Below are 20285 nucleotides of genomic sequence, written 5' to 3'. Positions count from 1 at the left end.
TCCCCCCAGGGAAATTCTAGGGGGGAAAAAGATGAGGAACATAGCAGGACCTTCAAGTTCCCTAATATCCACTCACCCCTTCTTCCTTACTAAAAGAACCCCAGTTTTGTTTGAGGCATCAATCTGCCCAATTAGAAATTCTTACCTCCCCACACTTTCCTGCAGCTGGGGGTGGGGCCATATGTCCTAGTACAAAGAAGTCTACAGGGCGTCCCAAACATCCACAGCTTTCCTGATGAAGAGACACACACTCAGACGCACGTCTTTTGCTGGTACCCCTTCCTTCCCCGTCCTTGCCCTGCCAAGCAAGCTATGGGCGCTCTAAATCAACTCACAACTAAGTAACTTTGTGATTAATAGTTTTAAGGCATCAAAATGAAAAAAAAAAAAAGGCATTTCAATTGGAAGTCAAGAATGCCATCGCTGTGTTAAAGTATATATAAAAATTTAGTATATTATATATGACTTCTCAAATCAATTGGGAAATAGAGGCCATTTAATAGATGGTGTAGGGACAACTCGCTAACACTTTCAGACAAAATTAAGTAAAAACTGCTACATTCTTACATAAAAGATGAATGATTTAAGCATAAAAGACAAAACCATATAAGCACTCAAGGTAAATGTTGTAATGATTGAGAATGGCCTTTCAAAGCACTGCTCAAAAAACACAAGCCATACAGTTAGGTTGTCAGATTTTGCACCATGAAGATTCACAATTTCTGTATTATGAAATGCACTGACAAGCTACAGTGAAAACCAAGCATCCATCTGAGAGGAAATACTGCAACAAACACAGGCCAAGGGGTACCATCCCTCATATAAGAAGTTCTTATAAAGCAGAAATAGAAGTACAAATAACCAAACAAGAAGAAGACTACAACCCAGTTGGAAAATGACTGGCGAGAGGATTCACATAAAAATATCAATGACAGTGAGCAAAGTGCTGGGTCTCACCAGTGACTGTAGAAACACAAATCAGAGAGGGATTAGTCTCCACCCGCCAGCTGACGAGCCATTGGGCACCAAGAAAATCCTATGATTAGCATCTCATTCGCCACAGGCGGGAATGAAAACTGTTACAACTTCTTCCCTTAACCATTTTGCAGAAGCTTCTCACTTTGTCATTTAAAAAATTAAGTTTATAAGAGAAAAAAAAATGATGTGAATATTACTATTCTAGATATAAAATCATTACCTTTCACGGGTATTTTCCAATATTTATTTCATTCCTTTTAAAAAAACAGGGGAGGGCTAAACATCCAGAATTTATTTGATTTTCTTGATGAGCAAGTTTGGCAGCTAATTTCTCCTCAACACCAAGTCCTGGAGCTAAAGTGGCACATCTTCTCCGGAGGTGCAGAGGCCAGCCTCGGTCCAAGTCTCAGCAGCTCTCCCCGGCAGCTGTGGTGGGCGGGGCAGCTGTGGTGGGGTGGGGCAGCTGTGGTGGGCGGGGCAGCTGTGGTGGGCAGGGCAGCTGTGGTGGGGCGGGGCAGCTGTGGTGGGGCGGGGCAGCTGTGGTGGGGTGGGGCGGGGCAGCTGTGGTGGGCGGGGCAGCTGTGGTGGGCGGGGCAGCTGTGGTGGGCGGGGCAGCTGGAAAGGTCCAGGCTTGCAGGAAGACACCTGGATTCCTGTGAGGTGACCGTGAGACCACCTGCATCTCCAGGGGGCCAGTTTTCAGAAATCAGATTCACTTCTATAATTTTCACTCTGCATCTCAGCCTTACAGCCCCTGGTCTGGTTTCTGAACTGTAGAGACCACTCAGAACCAGTAAAGAAGAAAGGCAGCTGTTTAAGGCCTCACAGGGTGATGCAAGCTTGAGTGCTCGCATCCAGTTCCTAGTCACTGGAGCCATCGACGGATGCATTTTACATCTACAATGCGCATGGCTCTGAAGTGGACGCAGCCCGCTTTGTATCATGTTTATTCTAGTGGAACACAAAAACTAAACCCGATGTCTGAATTACAAATGGCCGGTTCCCACGAAGGAGGCACGAAGGAGGCACAGGGTGTACGTTCAGGTCTGCGGGTATCAGAGAGCCCTCCTAGCTTGAGGGAGCCCATCTGAGCTAAGGCGTCATCTATGACTCCCCAGCCTCCCCCACATCCAATCTGCCAGCACCTTCTACGGGCTCCACCTGACAGACCCTCAGCACCTCCACGGCTCCCACCTGGCAGGCCACCAGCCTCTCGGGCCTGGGATGTCCCAAAGCCTAACTGGTCTCCCGGCTCCCATTCTTGCCCTGCAGTTTGGTCCCCACAGAGAAGCTGATGTGATCCTGTTAAAACCCGTCAAGTGAGCTCATTCTTCATTCAGTTCAAAATCCCCAACGGCCCCCCTCTCCAAGGAAGAGTTAGTCCTACAAGAGCCTGTACCCTCTGTCCCCCAGCCCCAGCCCCAGGCAGCCGGTCAGGCCAGCTCTGGCCTCAGGGCCGGCCTCCCAGCACTACCTTCCCAGCAGAGCCCTCCCTGGCCATCCCATCCCAGAGGACAACGCCTTCCAACACTCCCACAGCGCTGGTCACCAGCTGGCACGCCACATGTCTTGTTTCCCAGCCTGCGCCCACACTGGAACGAATGCCTGTAAGAGCTCCATGTTGTCTGGGTTGCTCGCTTCTGTTCCACACTAGAACAGTGCCTCCACAAAGGAGGCACTCAGTCAAGAAAGCCGAATGAATGCATTAACCCGAGATGATGTGGAACTAAACAGGCAAGGGAGGGAGGGAGGGAGGGAGGAGCAGGCTGGAAGGCCAGAGGAAGGCGGGAGCAGGACACACCAGAAGAACCGCGAGGGTGGCAGGGAGGGAGGGGGGAGGTGAGGCTGGAGAAGCAGGTGAGAGCAGGCAGGGCCATGGAGGCCCCTAAGGAGCTGCGTCTTCTAACAGCAACAAGGAGCCACTACACTGGGGAGTGGCCTGACCAGGCAGGCGTTTTATAAAACTCTCACTTCAGAGAGACATGGATTTGGGGGAGGTAGGAGGGGGAGCTCAGTTAGTGGACTGGTGCCATACTCAGACCACAGGTGGCCTCAGCTTGGACAGAGGGTGCAGAAGCGGAGGTGAAGAAACGGAAGCAGATTCCAAGCATATTTAGCAGATAAGAATCCAAGGTCTGATTATGGGGGGAAGTGAGAGGGCAGCTTCAAGATCACCTTACCTTTCGGGCCCGTGAGCTGAACGGGCAGCACCACTCACCGGGGTGGGAGGGGTGGCAAGGAGACCGTGGGAAGGTGAACTTGCGCAGCCTTGGGAATAACGAATTTGAGATCACTGAGGGATCTGCGGTGGCAGCGAGACGCCCAGGGCACAGGGCCCGATCCTGAAAAGGGCGGTGTGTCCTGCGAGGCTGTGGAGATTTGTACCTGGTGTCTGACAGTTAATCAAGTGACAGGATAAGACTGTGGTTCTGAAAAGTCACCCTGGCCACAGCGTAAACACGTGGGTGGGGGAGGGGCTAGCCTAGAAGCAGGGAGAACACTGAGGCCGCTGCAGTAAGCCAGGTGGGCCAGCAGACCTGAGCAAGGCTGCAAGGCGGGCAGGAGATGGGAACAGATCTCGCGCAGCTGCTGGGGATTTTTCCAAAACACAAAACCAGATCATGTCAGGTCCCCACTTAAAATGGCTCAGGACCTTCCACATTTCGTTCTCTCACGACCTCTCCACAATTCTCCCTTGCCACCCATGCCCCCACCCAGTGTCAAGTTCCCCTAACGCACGCTGTGCTTCCATGGCCACGCTGTTCAGCTCAGGCTCTTTCCTTCTGCCTGGCAGACCCCATTTGCCTCCCGAAGACCCACAGGCCCCTCTGTGAGACAAGGAGAGCAGGCTGACATCTAGGCGCTGGCGGGCGCCCACCGAGACCATCTCAAAGACACAAGGTCATACTGCGCCGGCGATAAAGGGAGACAAAAGAAGACCACTTCATAACTCAGTCTCAACCACAAAATAAAGTCGTGGTGCCATCCACAAAACACCACCAGACCCTCCCGGCTGCCCAGAGTGACTGTGGCTCCTTGATGAATGGCAGGGATTCTCACTCAGTCACACCTCCTTCTAGAAAAGGCTGACTGAAGTACCAACCCTGTCAGCACCCAACCCAGAGCAAGTCTTCGCTTCCTTGAACTCTCCCCAAAAGTATCCAACCACAGCCCAAGTCCTGAAGTTCTCTCTAACACACCCCCGCCCCCCACTGACAGGCCCGTAAGTTCCCCTGGTGTGAGTGCTCCCCCTAAGTCACTAAGCCCAACTGCTTAACTACAAGTGGTTTCTCGTGGTCTCTGCCGGAAGACATGGACAGCCATAACAAGAAAGGATGGCTACTTTCTGGGCGGGAAGTGTGAATTCCAACCTGAAGGCTTCCATTTTCTGTCAGCAATACCCACAACTTCACTCCGTTAGCTTTAGAGGGAGGGGAGGGGAGGGGAGGGAGGGGAGCGGAGGGAGGGGAGCGGAGGGAGGGGAGTGGAGAAGTTTGAGGAAAGTGGGAAATGGCTGAATTAAGTATTCCGGAGAGCAGGAAAGTGAGTTGACCAGGGAATCGTACTAGAAAGGTCAGGCTCTGTTCAGGGCTCAGGTGAGGCTGGCTGACATGAATTCACAGCAGTCCCAAGCCTCCCCGCTGGGTGGTTGTCACCATAGTATTCAAGGTGAGAAAGGAGAGTTTGGTTCAACCAGGGTTTGGGGTTTACCAGCACTGGAGGGCAGGGGAGATCAAGTCACTGCCAAGAGAAGGGCAGAATGACTGACCATGAACTCTAAGCTCAATTGAGAGGTAACAGCCTAGAGCAGCGGTCGCCAACCGGTGGTCCGCGGGCCGCTGGTGGTCCTTGAGGTCCGAAAGGTTGGCGCCCGCTGGCCTAGAGGACGTGTCTACAGGGTAGAGAAAACCAGGGAGGTCCTGAGAGAACATTGCCCAGGGGCGTAACAGGAATAACTGACTAAGCGAGTAACAGGAATAACTGACTAAGCGAGCTGAAAGGAAGAGTGCGAAAAAGCGTTGAGGAACTGCATCTGCGTGGCCAGCACATCCGGTCTTCACAGCGTGGACCTAGCCCGAGTGTCTGTGCAGCGGGGCACAGCAGGCCCCAGCCCCCAGACGATGCTGCCCTGGAGGTCGGGCTGGGAACCACTGCCTGGAATTACCGGCAGTTCAAACCCGAACTTCCCCTACAATGTTCAGGTGTCTGTGGACACCGAGGGCCCAGAAACCGAGGCAGAGAAGAGCTAAATGATGAAAACTATCAAACTGAGAGTCAAGGAAAGTCATGCTCTAGTCCTGCTATTTCTCTGCACTTTTCTTTGCGTCTGAACTATTTTTAGCTAATTTACTTTTTTTAAGTATGCAAAAATACATTTCCAATAAATATTAAGTAAACCAATATTATCAATAAATATTAAATAAACCTAACCCTAATGTGCTTCAGAAAACCTTTTTTGTGTGTGTGTGTTTTTGTTGTTGTTGGTTAATCCTCACTCGAGGATATTTTTCCCATTGATTTTTAGAAAGAGCAGAAAGGAGGGAGGGAGGGGGGGAGAGAGAGAGAGAGAAACATCAATTCGAGAGAGACACATCAATTGATTGTTTACCACATGTGCCCTGAGGGGAATCAAACCTGCAACCCAGGCACGCCCTTGACCCCTTGACCGGGAATCAAAGAACACCATTTGGTACTCAGGCAGACACTCTAACCACTGAGCACACGGGCCAGGGCCAGGAAAGTATTTTATTTCTCTCTCATAATTTAGATGACACTGTAGATTCTCTTACTAAAGAGCAGTCAACGTGAGAACAATTATTTCTAATTCAACAGTGCTATACATGTGGTCAACAGCAACTGAAAGCAGAAGAAATAAAGCCGCGTGTCTTTAAATTCACAAATTTCACCAAGGACTGCCTCCAAGCCTTTAATACGTATGCATGCATTTATCTATTTACTAGTATTTAACCTACCGCCACTCACACATACCACATGCCAGACACTGCTCTAAGTGCTTTCCCAATAGTAAGTACCATTTAATCTTTACGATCATCCCCACTTTACAGACCAGAAGACTGAGAACACAGACTGGTTTAGTAACTTGCCCAAGGTTCTACACAACTTGTAAATGGCAGGGCTCGGATCAGTGTGGCATTCTGGCTCCAGAGTCCTGGGTCTGCTTCACTAAGCTTGGTCTCCAAGAACCCACAAAAAGTGCAATCCTTAACCCCGACTTTTGTTCTCCCCACCCTACAATCCCTGCACGGCCCCAGCAGCCAGGGCATTGGTTCGTTCCTCCAAAAGTCCACACTTCACTTGCTCTGCCTGAACAGTCTCCTACACTGTTTTTTAAGCCTTTTGTTCTCAGTTTAAACATCACTGCCTAAATTACAAAATCTAATCTCAGCACTCCACACAAAATTGTCATTATGTGTTTTATGGGTAATTATTTGTCTCCTGTCTCTTTTCCAACTAGGCTGTATGCCAGGCGCCGTGTCAGTCTAGTTCATTCTGTGGTCCCAATCACTGAACCGCCCCCCCCCCCCCCCCCCGCACACACACACACACCACCACCGTGCACAAATGAAGGGCCTGGAGCAAAGTAAACTCTCAATAATTTTTGTTGAATGAATAAATGGAGTACATTCAAGTCTCATGCTTTCTTTTTCATGCTTCCAGGTGTGTGATGTATACCTGTGCTCACAAGCCTCCCACCGCACCCCCACACACACACACACACACACACACACTATACCCCTAATAGTGTGGACTCCTGTAGCATACAGGCGAGAACTCTGGAAAGTACTGGCTCTGCACACCAATATGATGTGGTCGTGGATACATCATTTCTGCCCTTGATGGGCCTGAGTTTCAGGTGCACAATGGGGATCATGACAACCCCCCGCGGAATGTAACCTATGAAAGAGGGAGAGCCTGCACTTCTCCTGACCATCGAGACTGTAGTTAGTATGTGCTTCACGTTTGTCTTTCCAGCAAGGCCTTAGCTCCAGGTAGGCCAAGACCACGTGTGCCTCGTGCAACGCTGTACTCTAGGCACGATCCCGGGCTTGCACCCAGCCTGGCACACAGCAGAAGGTAGATCATTGGGAGTTTCATAAATGGACCCCTGCCCTGTGAAATTCACAGGTGAGAAGCCAGGGTCTCGGGAGCTGGCGGGAGCCTGGTGGCGTGCAAGCGCGTTCCACAGACACAGGCCCGCCTCCCACCTGGGCCCCAGCACCCCGGAGCTGCCGGCCCCTAACCCGCGCCCCGCAGGCACCTCTTGCAGATAGAAGCATCTTCGCAGGTGCCTTGCACGCCTTCGTCGTCAGTTTCGGTCGAGGAAGGACAGGAGTTGAAAGTGGTCGTCCTCAGGTTAGTGGCCATGGGCGTGGAGGTTCCGGGGTGCTGTGCCCACCTGGGACATGAAAGCGGGGTCGACAGCCGCCGGGGAATTACCGAACCTCCAAGAAGGCAGGAGAGAGGGGCTGGGCTCCGCCCGCTCAGCTGGCGCGGCTCAGTGAGGCCGCCCACGACCACTGTCCCAGCAACCTTCGCGCTTATTGGAGCCTCTGACAGGACGCTCATTGAGTAATTTCCCAGCCTCTCAGCCAACGGAGGTGCTCATTGGACAACTCCTTTAGCCCCGCCCACAAAACCCGGAAGTTTGCCAGGGAGGGGGAAGTAAAGTGAACTTGACACACTATGGCACCGCAATACTTTCTGGGAATTGTAGTCTTAGGTGAGTTGGGAGGACACAGATTCTTATTGCTGGTCACGAAATTTTATAACTGTAATTAACTCAGGTCAGGGATCCTAGCACTGGGGCCAAGGGCAGAGAAACCAGCCGAAGGAAACAAGTGTCATTGTGACAGTCGGTCCAGGCTCAGTCTCATTTAACAATTGAACCAATATTTATTGTGTTCCTTCTGAGCCAGGAGCTGGGCTCAGCACATATAATGGCTTTTGAGATTTCATGAAGGAAGGAATGTGTGGCCCAGCCGGCGTGGCTCAGTGGTTGAGCATCGACGTATGAATCAGGAAGTCACGGTTCCATTCCCGGTCAGGACACATGCCGGGGTTGTGGGCTCGATTGCCAGTGTGGGTCGTGCAGGAGGCAACCAATCAATGATTCTCCCTCATCATTGATGTTTCCACCTCTCTCTCCCTCTCCCTTCCTCTCTGGAATCAATAAAAATATCTTACAAAAAAACAAAGGAAGGATCTGTGGAAAACTAATATAATTGAAAACTATGTGGCAATGAAAATGAGTGAACTAGAGCTGCTAGTTGCAAGCAACGACTGAATTTCAGAAACATAATATTCACTGAAAGAAGGAAATATAACATCTTTGTAAAGTTCAAAGCAAGCAAAATTAATGTTGTTTAGAGAAGCATACCTATATGGTAAAAAATACTATACAGGAAGGTAAAGAAATGGGGGGGGGGGCAGGCAGGAATCAGGGTGTTTTGTTTGTTTTTGTGTCATAAAATCCTAACCCCCGGACCAGGAGCTTAAATGGAATGAGCTGGCTCTGCCTGCGGGAAGCCTTTGGTGGTGGCCCTCAGTGAAATACTGACCAAAGTCTTCGGAATCACCATCTTTATCTAAATCGAAGGCTCAGCAAAGAACAGAAAATATCACCCAAGGACTTTTTTTTTCTCACTGATGTTTAGAGAGAGTGAAAGGGAGGGGTAGAGACTGAAAGAAACATCGAGGTGAGAGAGATACAGTGATTGGTTGCCTCCTGCATGCTCACCAGGCAGGGCCAGGGAATCTGCAACCCAGGTTTGTGCCCTTGACCGGAATCAAACCCGGGACCCTTCGGTCCGCTTATGCTCTATTCACTGAGCCAAACTGGCTAGGGCTACACCACTTTCTTTTCGTGGTCCTCTGCCAAGAGGGAATGCAAACCACTGAACAAACACAGCCTCCTAGGTCGGCAGTGTACACATTCCATGGATGTAATAAGTGTCAACAGCAAGTAGAATAAGCTATGGATACCACAGGAGTGGAAGGTGAGAATTAGGGTGGCTAGAAGAAGGTGGCAGATACTCTGATACACTTCGGTTCTTTGCTGAGCCTTCTATTTAGAAAAAGATGGTGATTCAGAAGACTTTGGTCAATGTTTCACTGAGGGCCACCACCAAAGGCTTCCCGCAGGCAGAGCCAGCTCATTCCATTTAAGCTCCTGGTCAGGGAGTCAGAACTTTATGACACAGGAGTGGAGTCTGGAAATAGCAAGCTTAGCGATCTCAGGCTGATAAGTGACCTTAGTCTCCAAATATGAGACTACTGAGTAGTTGTGAAAAATTTCCCAGCTGGAGAAAGGCCACTAATCAGCATCCTTTGACAAAATCAAGAAAAGAGAAACTGGAGTTTAAAACCTATATAGAAATTGCCGAAACCGGTTTGGCTCAGTGGATAGAGTGTCGGCCTGCGGACTGAAAGGTCCCAGGTTCGATTCCAGTCAAGGGCACGTACCTTGGTTGCGGGCACATCCCCAGTAGGGGGCGGGCAGGAGGCAGCTGGTCAATGTTTCTAACACTCTATCTCTCTCCCTTCCTCTCTGTAAAAAAATCAATAAAATATATTTAAAAAATAAAATAAAATAAAACCTATATAAAAATTAATATCAGGAGCAAAATGTTGGGCATTAACTTTGAAACTCCTCCCCCAGAGGTTCGAGTGGACATTGTTGTTCTGGCTCTCCTGTGTTTTTTTCTCTATAACAGCTGGAGTTTATTATGGAAAACTACACTCTCCTTTCAGCCCACGTGGATCAGGTGAGGCTCCCTGCCTAAGGAGTAGAACTTACCAAGATCTGGCCAATCACACACAAAATCACCCTAGGGTGTGTGTGTGCGCGCGCGGGGGGGGGGGGGGGGGGGGGGGCGGGCATGAATCCCAGGAGTTAAATGTGAGTAGCTAAATCTGGAAGAGCTTTCTTTTCTACCAGACTTGAACCTGGGAAGATGTATCTTCGAAGCTATTGGGAACCATCTTGCTAACTCATACAGCTTGAGATGATGCTAATGGTAAAGCTAATGGAGTCTGCAGCACTTAGGGGTGACCTGAGTTTGGAGTGTGGAAGCCTATGGAAAAATTGCCAGAGCCTATGGATCTGGACAATTAGAAACAGCTGAATTCAGAAAGATGGAAGAAACTGTCATCTGGAGCTCGCATTTTCATCCTGAGCTGAGTTCAAACTAATCCCATCTCCCATCACCACCTAGCACCTCAGTCAAATCGTTACCTTCCTTCTTGGCTGGTCCCTTTTCCCAAGTTTGCAGCCTGTGACTTCCTCACAAGCTTTAAGTAGCTGTAGGCTGTTGGAAAGGCTATCTTTCCTCCATTGAGTTGCCTTTGTCAAAAACCAGGTGTGCATATTTGTTAGGGCTATTTCCCATGTCTTTGTTCTGTTCCATTGATCTATGTATCTATCCCTCTGCAAATACTACAGTCTTGGTTTCTCTTGTTCTATAAGACTTGGAACTGGGTAGACTGATTGCTGCCACTATTATTGTTTAAAAAAAAATTTAGCTGTTGTAATTTCTTTGTCTTTCCATACAAATTTTAGAACAACCTTTGTATATCTACAAGAATATCTTACTAGATTTGCCGAAACCGGTTTGGCTCAGTGGATAGAGCGTCGGCCTACGGACTCAGGGTCCCAGGTTTGATTCCGGTCAAGGGCATGTACCTTGGTTGCGGGCACATCCCCAATAGGGGGTGTGCAAGAGGCAGCTGGTTGATGTTTCTCTCTCATTGATGTTTCTAACTCTCTATCCCTCTCTCTTCCTCTCTGTAAAAAATCAATAAAATATATTTTAAAAAAAAGAATATCTTACTAGATTTTGATGGGAATTGTATTAAATCCCAATATCAATTCGGGGAGAATTGACATCTTTATTATGTTGAGTCTTCCAATCCATGACTATAGTATACCTCTCTATTTATTTACATCGTTTATTTCTTTTATCAGTGTTCGGTAGTTTTCAGCATAAAAGTCCTGGGCGTATTTGTTATATTTACACTAAGATTTTCTTTTTATTAGTGGTTGTAAATGTATTTTTAATTTTGGTGTCCACATGTTCACTGCTAATATATAGAAATGCAATGGACTTTAATGTTTATTTTACAGCTTGTGACATTGTGTAATTCAGTTACTAGTTCTAGGAATAGTTTCTTTTTAATAAACTCCTGTGGTATAAAGCCTGAAATTAAGAATCACTAGTAAGAGCTGTCTTGACATCTGGAAAAATCAAGGGTGCCTCAAAGGGCCTAAGAGCAAGTTCCCCACTCCCTCTTCTTTTGGAGGGAAGGTCTCCTAACCAAACAACTCTTCTTATTACAGGGACCAGACACAGTGCCTGCTGATTCCTGAGTACCAGGCTTCAGTTTCCTATTGGCTCACCCTGTGGACTTTTTACTACAAAGTCTGCCCCCTACACCCCTGCTGTTCACTCTGTTCCCAAGTGCAACCCCCAAGTGGCCCTGCTTGGTGTGTGGTGTTCTCCCCTGAGCTGGACATGACTAATAAACTGCTGTCAATCCTATCTGTCGGGGTGTCCCATGTTCAGCCACCTGCATACGTCTAGGGTGGGAATCTCTTTCTCACCAATGGAGAGACGAGGAGGGGGCATCACAAACAAGAATGGCTTAACCTCAACTGTAGACCCCTAGTCAGCTTTAACTAACTGCTCCTTTGAAATGAACTGGTTTCATAAGGCAGCAGTTGCTCTCTGGGGTGTAACTGCCAATTGCTGGCCAGCTTGGGCTTTAGCTCGTGTTTTGTTATCTCAAATGGATGTTGCCATCAGTTCCCACCCCAGGTTCTCATTCTTACCAACAAGACGATATCTGTCATTAATTTATAGTTTATCCCGAAGTGAGGTTGTTATGCAAAGAAAAACTCGGTGTATTGTTCTTGGATTCCCAAGGAAGTAACCCAGAGGCCTGGCTGTGAAAGATGTGGGTTTATTAGGACTTACACACACACAGGTGGCAGCCAATAGGTGACGTTTATTGCCACTGGTAAAGTTAAACCGCTAAGTCACATCGGGCCTGCAGAAGGGGCTCAGCAGGAGTGGCTGGCAGGTGCTATTGTTTCCCCAGCACAAGGTTTATAGAGTCCAGAAAACAGAAAAACGGGGCATGCAAGGGAAGAGAGAGGTGTTTTTGCTCAAGCTGTGTGAGATAAAACTGCTGTTTTCTTGATTGAGGAGCTGGCTAGGCTCCCAAGGTCTCCCAGTCCGCTTACTGATGGCCTTCGTGTCTTTCCACAGGGTGGGAGAAGGAGCTGTGAGATGGGCCAGTAAGCCAGGACAAGTGGAATAGGAAACGGAGACAGCGAACAAATTGGCAGACCACCTCCCTAGAGATAACATGTAGGCCTCATTTGTATTTCAGCCCCAGACCCAGAAAAGGGGCAGAACTGGGTGGACAACGCAGGAATAGCTGTGATGACTGAGGACCCCCTGCCCTGACCCTGACCAGTCGGTGGAGACCACAGCCCTGGAGAAGCACACCTAGAAAACTGATGAGTATTCTGCTGAAACCCTCCCTGAGACCTCCAAGAGTCCCGCCTTTAGAAAAAGATGACACCTCAAAACAGAGGACCCAGCTCGTGCTCTCCCCCTGGGGAGCAGCTTCCATCATCCCCATCTCCTCCTTCTTCCCCCCACAGGTATGCATCTCTTAAACTCTAAGGGACCCCACTAGACTTGCAACCAGGGGAGTAATGGGCAGCAGCAGCTCGTCCTAGGCCCGTGGTCAGCAAACTGCGGCTCGCGAGCCACATGCGGCTCTTTGGCCCCTTGAGTGTGTGGCTCTTCCACAAAATACCACGGCCTGGGCGAGTCTATTTTGAAGAAGTGGTGTTAGAAGAAGTTTAAGTTTAAAAAATTTGGCTCTCAAAAGAAATTTCAATCGTTGTACTGTTGATGTTTGGCTCTGTTGACTAATGAGTTTGCCGACCACTGTCCTAGACTAATCCCTGAACCTGATCCCAAGACCCTGTGGGCCTTTTGAAGCACCCTTGATTTTTCCAGATGTCAAGACAGCTCTTAATAATGAATCTTAATTTCAGGCTTTATACCACTGGAGTTTATTTCTCTGACTTCCCAGCCTAGGCTCTCCTGTTGCTTCTTCTGTGGCATAGAATCTATGCTAATCTCTTTGTTGTTTTACTGCCCCCATCTTTAATATATGTTCCCTCACAGTCACCTGGACCTGTGTTGTGAAATTTTTCCTGCACAAAGTCAAGAACCCACATACTACCAGCCAGCTCCAGGCAGACCTGCCAAGGGCCAGGCCCCCTTCCCGGTAACAGTTGGTGCAAGGGAAGGGGTCTGTGGTCCCATTTACCATACAGAGGTGCCATCGGTGTGACCAACGTCTGACAGGTGGCCTCCCAGGCTCCCACCTAAAGGCAGTGACAGCACAACATCTTAATTGATGGGTGCTTGAGTTCCATTCAGTGGGTGTGGGGCTAGTACTTTGGTCACTGTGTCTAGCTGATGACCATCATGAGCTATTTGGGACAGCGATACAGACAGTGTTTGGGAAAGTGCACTTTCAGTACCGTCCCGGGGATGACCCCTTGTGTTGTTTGTGGAAAGAAAGGAGGCCAGGACCCCAGGAAGATTTAAGGATGGCTCCATGGTTGCCTCCTGAATCACTGTCGTTCAGGAAAAGGTAGTGAGTGACCTTGCCCGTCTCCTGTGCTGCTGCTCCCCTTGCTGCTCTCATGTGCTCTCTTGACCCCTAAGGCAGCCCATGGCCCAGGCACTGGTGAAAAAAAATTAAAGTGGGGGAGGGGCGTTTGATATTTAACTTCTCTCCGAATGCAAAACCCCTCACCACCACACTTGGGCTTTGCTTAGTCTTGTTGCTTACCAGCAGGCAGAAGACTTACCTTGTGAGTAAGGGGCTTGGGCTTCCCACCCCGGCCCTGGACAAAATAGTCCCACTGGATGTGGACTCCAACACTGGGAGATGACTGACATTTCCCGGAAGAAGAGGATGGTCATCAATGGGGCCCACCACCCAGCTCCCTTTCCCCACAACCACCCCGAAGGTCTCACCAAATGTGATTGGATGGAGACAGAAACAAAAACTGTGACTTTCCACCTAGAAACCAAAAATATCCGGCGGGGCCTTGTGCAGAAAAAAGGTGGGCAGGGAAGCAGTCCACGCATGGAAAAGGTGGGGCTGCAGCACGAGACAGTTTGAGCCATCAGCTCCTGCGGCGTGGGCCTGTGCTCTCCCACCACGCCCCTCGGTGGCACCACACCCTGATCTTCCAGGGTATGGGAATGCCATGGCAGCCCCGTGGCACAGTGACGATGATCATTCAAACCCGATTTAAGCCCAGTGTCCTCAAACCATTGCCAGGAGAGGGCCCTAACACTGCAGATACTGACCTGATACTCTCTGTGGGGAAAGTGACAAATATGAGTAGGGAAAAGAGACACTCCCCCACCCCCACTCTATCCAGTGATAAACAAACCAAGAAAGGGCATGGGACAAAGAAACCTGGATACAGGCAGAGGACACACACAAAAATTAAACAGAGGTTCACAATTTGACCCAATTGGAAATCCAAAACTTACTAAAATAATGTACATGGCAAAAAGATGAAGTTCCTGGTTGGCTTTTGTGCCTCTGTTACATCGGTTTTGAATTAAACTTTAACATCTGCTAAAATGCACCAGTTGGCAAAGACTTTCATAGACTTAATATGAGGGTTCACCTTTTGGTTCTATCTAGTGTAACCACCATGTTTTCTAGTTTTTGTATTTAATGCTTTGATATCTGAGGCCTTGCTACCTTGGAGGGACTGCCCCCTGCCAGGGTTAGTTAAATTCCTAGAGATAGTCAATGGCTCACCTGTGAGTATAGCTTTCAGGTGTCAGCTTACCAGTCCAGGCCTCCACTCTAGGCCACTGTTCCCCAGTGCCCACTGAAATAACTCAAACTAGCCAATCCTAAGGCTTCTCACCCTGCCTCGCCTGTTCATTTTCATGGAAAACACAAGGTTCATGCCCACGTTTCCCCTCGCTCCCTCTGCCTCCTGACCGACCATGGTGCCTGCCCATGTGGCCCTCCATGGGGTGTCTCCTGCTTCTTGGGATCTGTGTATAATAAGCTTCTCTCCTCATGAAGGTTGTGTCTGTAGCTTTGTATCTTATGTACCTGTTTAAAACAAATCCCAGGGACCCTTAACACACCTGGGAGCTCACTAAATTTAGATATGGTAACTATTTTGCTATGATAGGTTTGGCTTATATGTTCTGTTCAGGGCATATTTCAACATCAAATTTTCCTTAAGCCCATTTATGCTGCACCTTATAAATTAGTCCACCTGTGTGGGGCGACCTCTTTCAGGAACCAGGGCTCACCCACCCTCTTGTTACTACACCCCTGCTTGTTCACTCTGTTCCCAAGTGCAACTGCCATGTGGCCTTGTGTGGTGTGTGCTGTCCTCCCCTGGGCTGGACATGAGTATACATGACTAATACACTGCTGTCGAGCTCATCTCTTCAGCATTTGGCCATCCCCATAACTTGAGGGTGGAAATTCCTCCCCACCGACGATGAAGAGGAGGCAAGTTAAACACTTTACCCTGCTATGATTAGACTCATGAGATTAAAATTATTTGGGTTTGCAAGAAGTCACATGTGGCTGGAGAGTGCCAATGTGTGCGTGACAAGTAGGAAGTAAGGTTGCGAAAACAAGACTTGGGGATTCTGTGAAACTTTGGACTTCTGGTAATGGGGACCCCTAAAATAATTTAAATCAGGGAAGTACTTTCAGATCTTCTTCTAAGCGAGTTCACCCTCACAGCAGTGTGGGAAATAGATTCAAACGAGTGAAACCAGCAAGGTCAGCAAAGAGCCTAGGGTACTGATCCATGCAGGGGACAGGAAGGGATGGACCAGAGCAGTGAAAACAGACAAAAAGGGAAGGAATTAAGAAATATGTAGTAGTTGATTGGATATGGGAATCATTCACATTTGGAAAGCTCTCTAAAGGTGTAGTTATCTTTTTTAAAAAAAGAAGCAAGTCAGAGAATAAAATATTTCCATTTATACAAATGTACATATATTTCTAAAAGACCTGAAAGAATTCAGGTTACCAGGGAGTTTCCTAAGCAATAGGAAAGAGGCATGCAACTTAGCCAGGAAAAAATAACTTTCACTTCTTAAATTTTATGCATCTTATACTTTTGCATTGTCCACCGTTTTTTCTTGTACAAGGAGTGCACACCTCTGTATTTGATATAATTTTTGAACATTAATATATGAACCCAAAGTTTGATGTTTTAATGACACAAAGTATACATAAACGCCTAGAGCATTACAAACAATATGTGAACTAGTCGTTGACCGCAGCCTCCAATCCCACCAATACCCACGCTCACAAAAAGTAACCACTGTTTTAAGTTTGGTGAATTCTTTATACATATATATATATATATATATATATATGTATATATATATATATATATATATATATATATATATATATATATATATTGATTTTTACAGAGAGGAAGGGAGAGGGAGAGAGAGTTAGAAACATCGATGAGAGAGAAACATCAATCAGCTGCCTCCTGCACACCCGCTACCGGGGATGTGCCCGCAAACAAGGTACATGCCCTTGACTGGAATCGAACCCAGGACCCTTCAGTCAGAAGGCTGACACTCTATCTATCTGCTGAGCAAAACCAGCTAGAGCTAAATTTGGTGAATTCTTTTGCATTTTTAAAAAGATGACACTTTTAAGTATTAATTATGTTTTTATTAAACACTAGGAGCCCAGCACGGGATTCGAAATCACGGCGCCGCCCACCCTCCAGTCTTCGGTCTGGCCCTGCCTTGCTCCCAGGCTCTGCAGCACCCACGGCCACTGCCAGTCCGGCCCTGCCTCCCTCTCCAGCCTTTGAAGCAGCTGCAGCCACTGCTGATCAGGCCCTCCCCCAGCACAGGTGCGTGGAGGCCCCTGCCGCCCTGCCCTCAACACTGCGCGCACAACCTCCTCCTGTCCGTTGACCCCTTACGGTGTCCCAGTTAATTAGCATCTCTCTCTCTCTCTCTCTCTCTCTCTCTCTCTCTCTCTCTCTCTATATATATATATATATATATATATATATATATATATATATATATATACTGCAAATCAACATGTGACTTTTTTCCAAAAGGCTGCTGCTTTAAAGTGCTGTCTTGAGAACCACCTAATGCTTTTGAAGGTCTTTCAGCCCCACTCAAGCATTGTTGTCAGGTGACAGTAGCAAACGTGTGTATGTGGGCAAATCATTAGCAATAGCATTTAAAAGAAGATGCCCGAACCCAGCAGTTCTAGGTCCGGGTAGGTTAAGAAGAGACACGCTTGACAGTGTTCATGTTTTGGTGTTTGAAAGTATCCCCTAAAAAGGTTTCTCAGGAGAACTCTAATGGGGACCCCTAAAATAATTTAAATCAAGAAAGTACTTTCAGATCTTCTAAGCGAGTTCACCCGTGCAGCAGTGTGGGAAATAGATTCAAAAGAGTGAAACCAGCAAGGTCAGCAAAGAGCCTATGGTACTGATCCATGCAGCCTACGGTACTGTTGGACTTCATTTTGTTTTTTAAATTCTTCAATTAGTTCTTCCTTCAGATCCAAACCAGCATTTATTTGCCTTCTGCAGACATCCTTGTAACAAATCAGTTTTCCTTCTAGACCGTCTGCCTTCTCTATCCATTCAGCTAGTATCAACTTCGGCTTAGCTAGTGTGAGAGCATGCTGCTTCCCCTGCTTCTGAGAGGCAGAAAGCTGCAACGCAGGTCCGGGCTTCTGCAGTGACTGCCTGCACCTGGGCCTGGTGGCTTGCATGTTCATTGCACCAGAAAGTGAATGTAGCTTTTCCTCTAATACCACCACTTTCATTTTTGGCTTAACTGCTCTACCTTCTGCAGCCCAAGCTTCGTGGACACGAACCTTTCTGATTCTAAAGCATGGGTAAGCCATCTCTCTAGCTCCAGGTTTAATTCGTTGTCAAGTAAATGTTGAGACTCATTCTGTAAGGCACAATCCTCCATCTGTGTCTGTTTCAGTGCCAGCATGACTTTGTCTCTCTGCTGTCAAAACATACCTGTCTTTTGCTGCATTGATGTAACTGCATTTAAAAGCCAATTTAATTCCCTGGTCTTGCCCTCTTCTTTTTCTTTCAATAGTTGCTCCAAAGCAAGAGCCATTTTCTTCAATGCAACATATTTCAAATCCTTTTCTTTCCTCATCATAGAAAGTTGCATATTTGTCTCTTATAATGCTTGATTTTCTGCCCTAACCAGTTTGGCTCAGTGGATGGAGCGTCGGCCTGTGGACTCAAGGGTCCCGGGTTCGATTCTGGTCAAGGGCATGTACCTTGCTCGCTGGCATATACCCAGTGGGGAGTGTGCAGGAGACAGCTGATCGATGTTTCTCTCTCATCGATGTTTCTGGCTCTCTGTCCCTCTCCCTTCCTCTCTGTAAAAAATCAATAAAATATATTAAAATAAATAAATAAATATAATGCTTGATTTTCTGTTCCCTTTCCCTGGGTGTTTCTACATTTTTTTCATTTTCCTGTTTTAGCTTACACATATCCATTTCAAAATTAAATAGCCTCTCCTTCAGGTGTGTGACTGGCTGCCTCAAAATTTCATTTTCACCCACTTCATTAGTGAAATTCACATTTAAAGAAAGTAATTCATCACCTTTTTGCTTTGAGTAGAGCTCCTTTTCCTTAAGTAAGTTTTGGAAAACATCTTGTTTCTCTTTTCCTGCCTAATTTCTGAATAAGTCGGTTCACGTTGTTTTCTTTCTAGTTCAGAGATGGTAGCAATGGAATCAGACAATCTCCTGTTACCTTTCTGGAGGGTTTTAATCACTGCATGTTTTTCCTGCGTTGATTTTCTGAGCTCTTCTATCTCTTCTTGGGGTAATTTTGAAGACTCACTCAGTTTATCAGAGTCAATTGCCTTAAGAGAGTCTGCAGACTCTGAAGTAAATGACCCGGTGAAGGTTCTGGTGAAATAAAGTCGAGATCACCTAAAAGAACACCCTTGGCATTGCAAACCTGCCCTGTGTTGAGCTGAATCTGTGCTGATTCCCTCTCTAAGTTTTTGAGCTTGGTTTCATTCCCTTTAAAATTTTGAGACATGTTGGTAGAGTTCATCTGTAGTTTAGAATTGTTATCACTGTCAGTGAAAACCCGGGCCTGCAGTTGTTTCTGAAGTTGGGTTGCCTCGCTCTTTGTATTGGCTACTGTTGTTTCCACCCTTCCGAAATCTTGTTAAATTTATTGCGCTCCTGCAGGAGGTCCTCAAACTGATTCACATTAACACCTCTAACCTTGTTACCAGTGCTGGATGCTTGCAAAATTGTCAGTCAAGTCTGACAGTCTGCCCTAATGTGTCGATCTTAATGTGTGTGTTTTTTCTCAAATTATGTGTGATAAATGATGGTTTCTCTAAACATAACCTGACCAGTACTTTCAAATCCAGGAGACAGTTTTTCTTTTCATCTTGCAGCTTCGTGGGTCTGCATCTTTGGCATCAATGACATCCATCAGTGTAGTACTCTCTTTTTAGATTGCAATTTTCCACAGTCTTCTCATTTGCTGCTGGATACAGGACGCTGAAGATATTCTAGTGTGAAGACCTTATAGCCCTAATTCCTTTTGCTGGGAACTCTGAATTAGTTTACCAATCTCCTCTTTGGACAGCTAATCGATCTCTTCAGTCCAAGGGCTATTCTTTTCAGTTAGAGGTCTAATCTCCAATTCTTGTTCTTTTATTTCTTTCAGTAATCTCTCAGTTTTGGCTTGACATAAATCATATTTTTTACTTCTGTTTCCTATATTAGGACTCCAAACTTTTGTTACTTGAAAACTATCAGGTTGTTCTGCTTGAATGTGCTGTGTGGTGTGTGTTTTTCAGACAACTGAGTTTTAATTTGTTCTATTGTGGTTTGCCACCCTGCTATATTAGTTTTTCCAGTTCTTCAATCCTTTCTTTAAAAAATATTTTTATTGCTTTAAGAGAGGAAGGAAGAGGGAGGGAGATAGAAACATCAATGATGAGAGGCACATTGATTGGTTGCTTCCTGTATGCACCCTGACCAGGGCTGGGGATTGAGCCTGCAACCTAGGTACATGCCCTTGACTGGAATCGAACCTGGTACCCTTCAGTACACAGGCCGACGCTCTATCCACTGAGCCAAACTGGCTAGGGCTTCAATCATTTCTTTATAGTCTCTTATTTTTTTTCTTGGTGCCC

At 47.1% G+C, this 20285-nt stretch overlaps 1 protein-coding gene across 1 annotated transcript in view; it reads right to left on the bottom strand.

Annotated features, from left to right (window-relative positions):
- The window catches only part of LCMT1 (leucine carboxyl methyltransferase 1), a 44858-nt gene extending 37340 nt beyond the window's left edge, over window positions 1-7518 (bottom strand). Inside the window, exon 1 of the mRNA XM_079791962.1 lies at window positions 7259-7518. Coding sequence (XP_079648088.1) covers window positions 7259-7365 — 107 coding nt within the window. The 5' untranslated portion in view covers window positions 7366-7518. The remainder of the gene's footprint in view (window positions 1-7258) is intronic.
- Window positions 7519-20285: the final 12767 nt, after the last annotated feature.

The sequence above is a fragment of the Cnephaeus nilssonii genome (genome assembly GCF_951640355.1).
Source record: "Cnephaeus nilssonii genome assembly, chromosome: 2".
NCBI lineage: Eukaryota > Metazoa > Chordata > Mammalia > Chiroptera > Vespertilionidae > Cnephaeus > Cnephaeus nilssonii.
The sequence above is the reverse complement of the archived record's forward strand: the minus strand, read 5'-3'. Positions and strand labels throughout refer to the sequence as shown.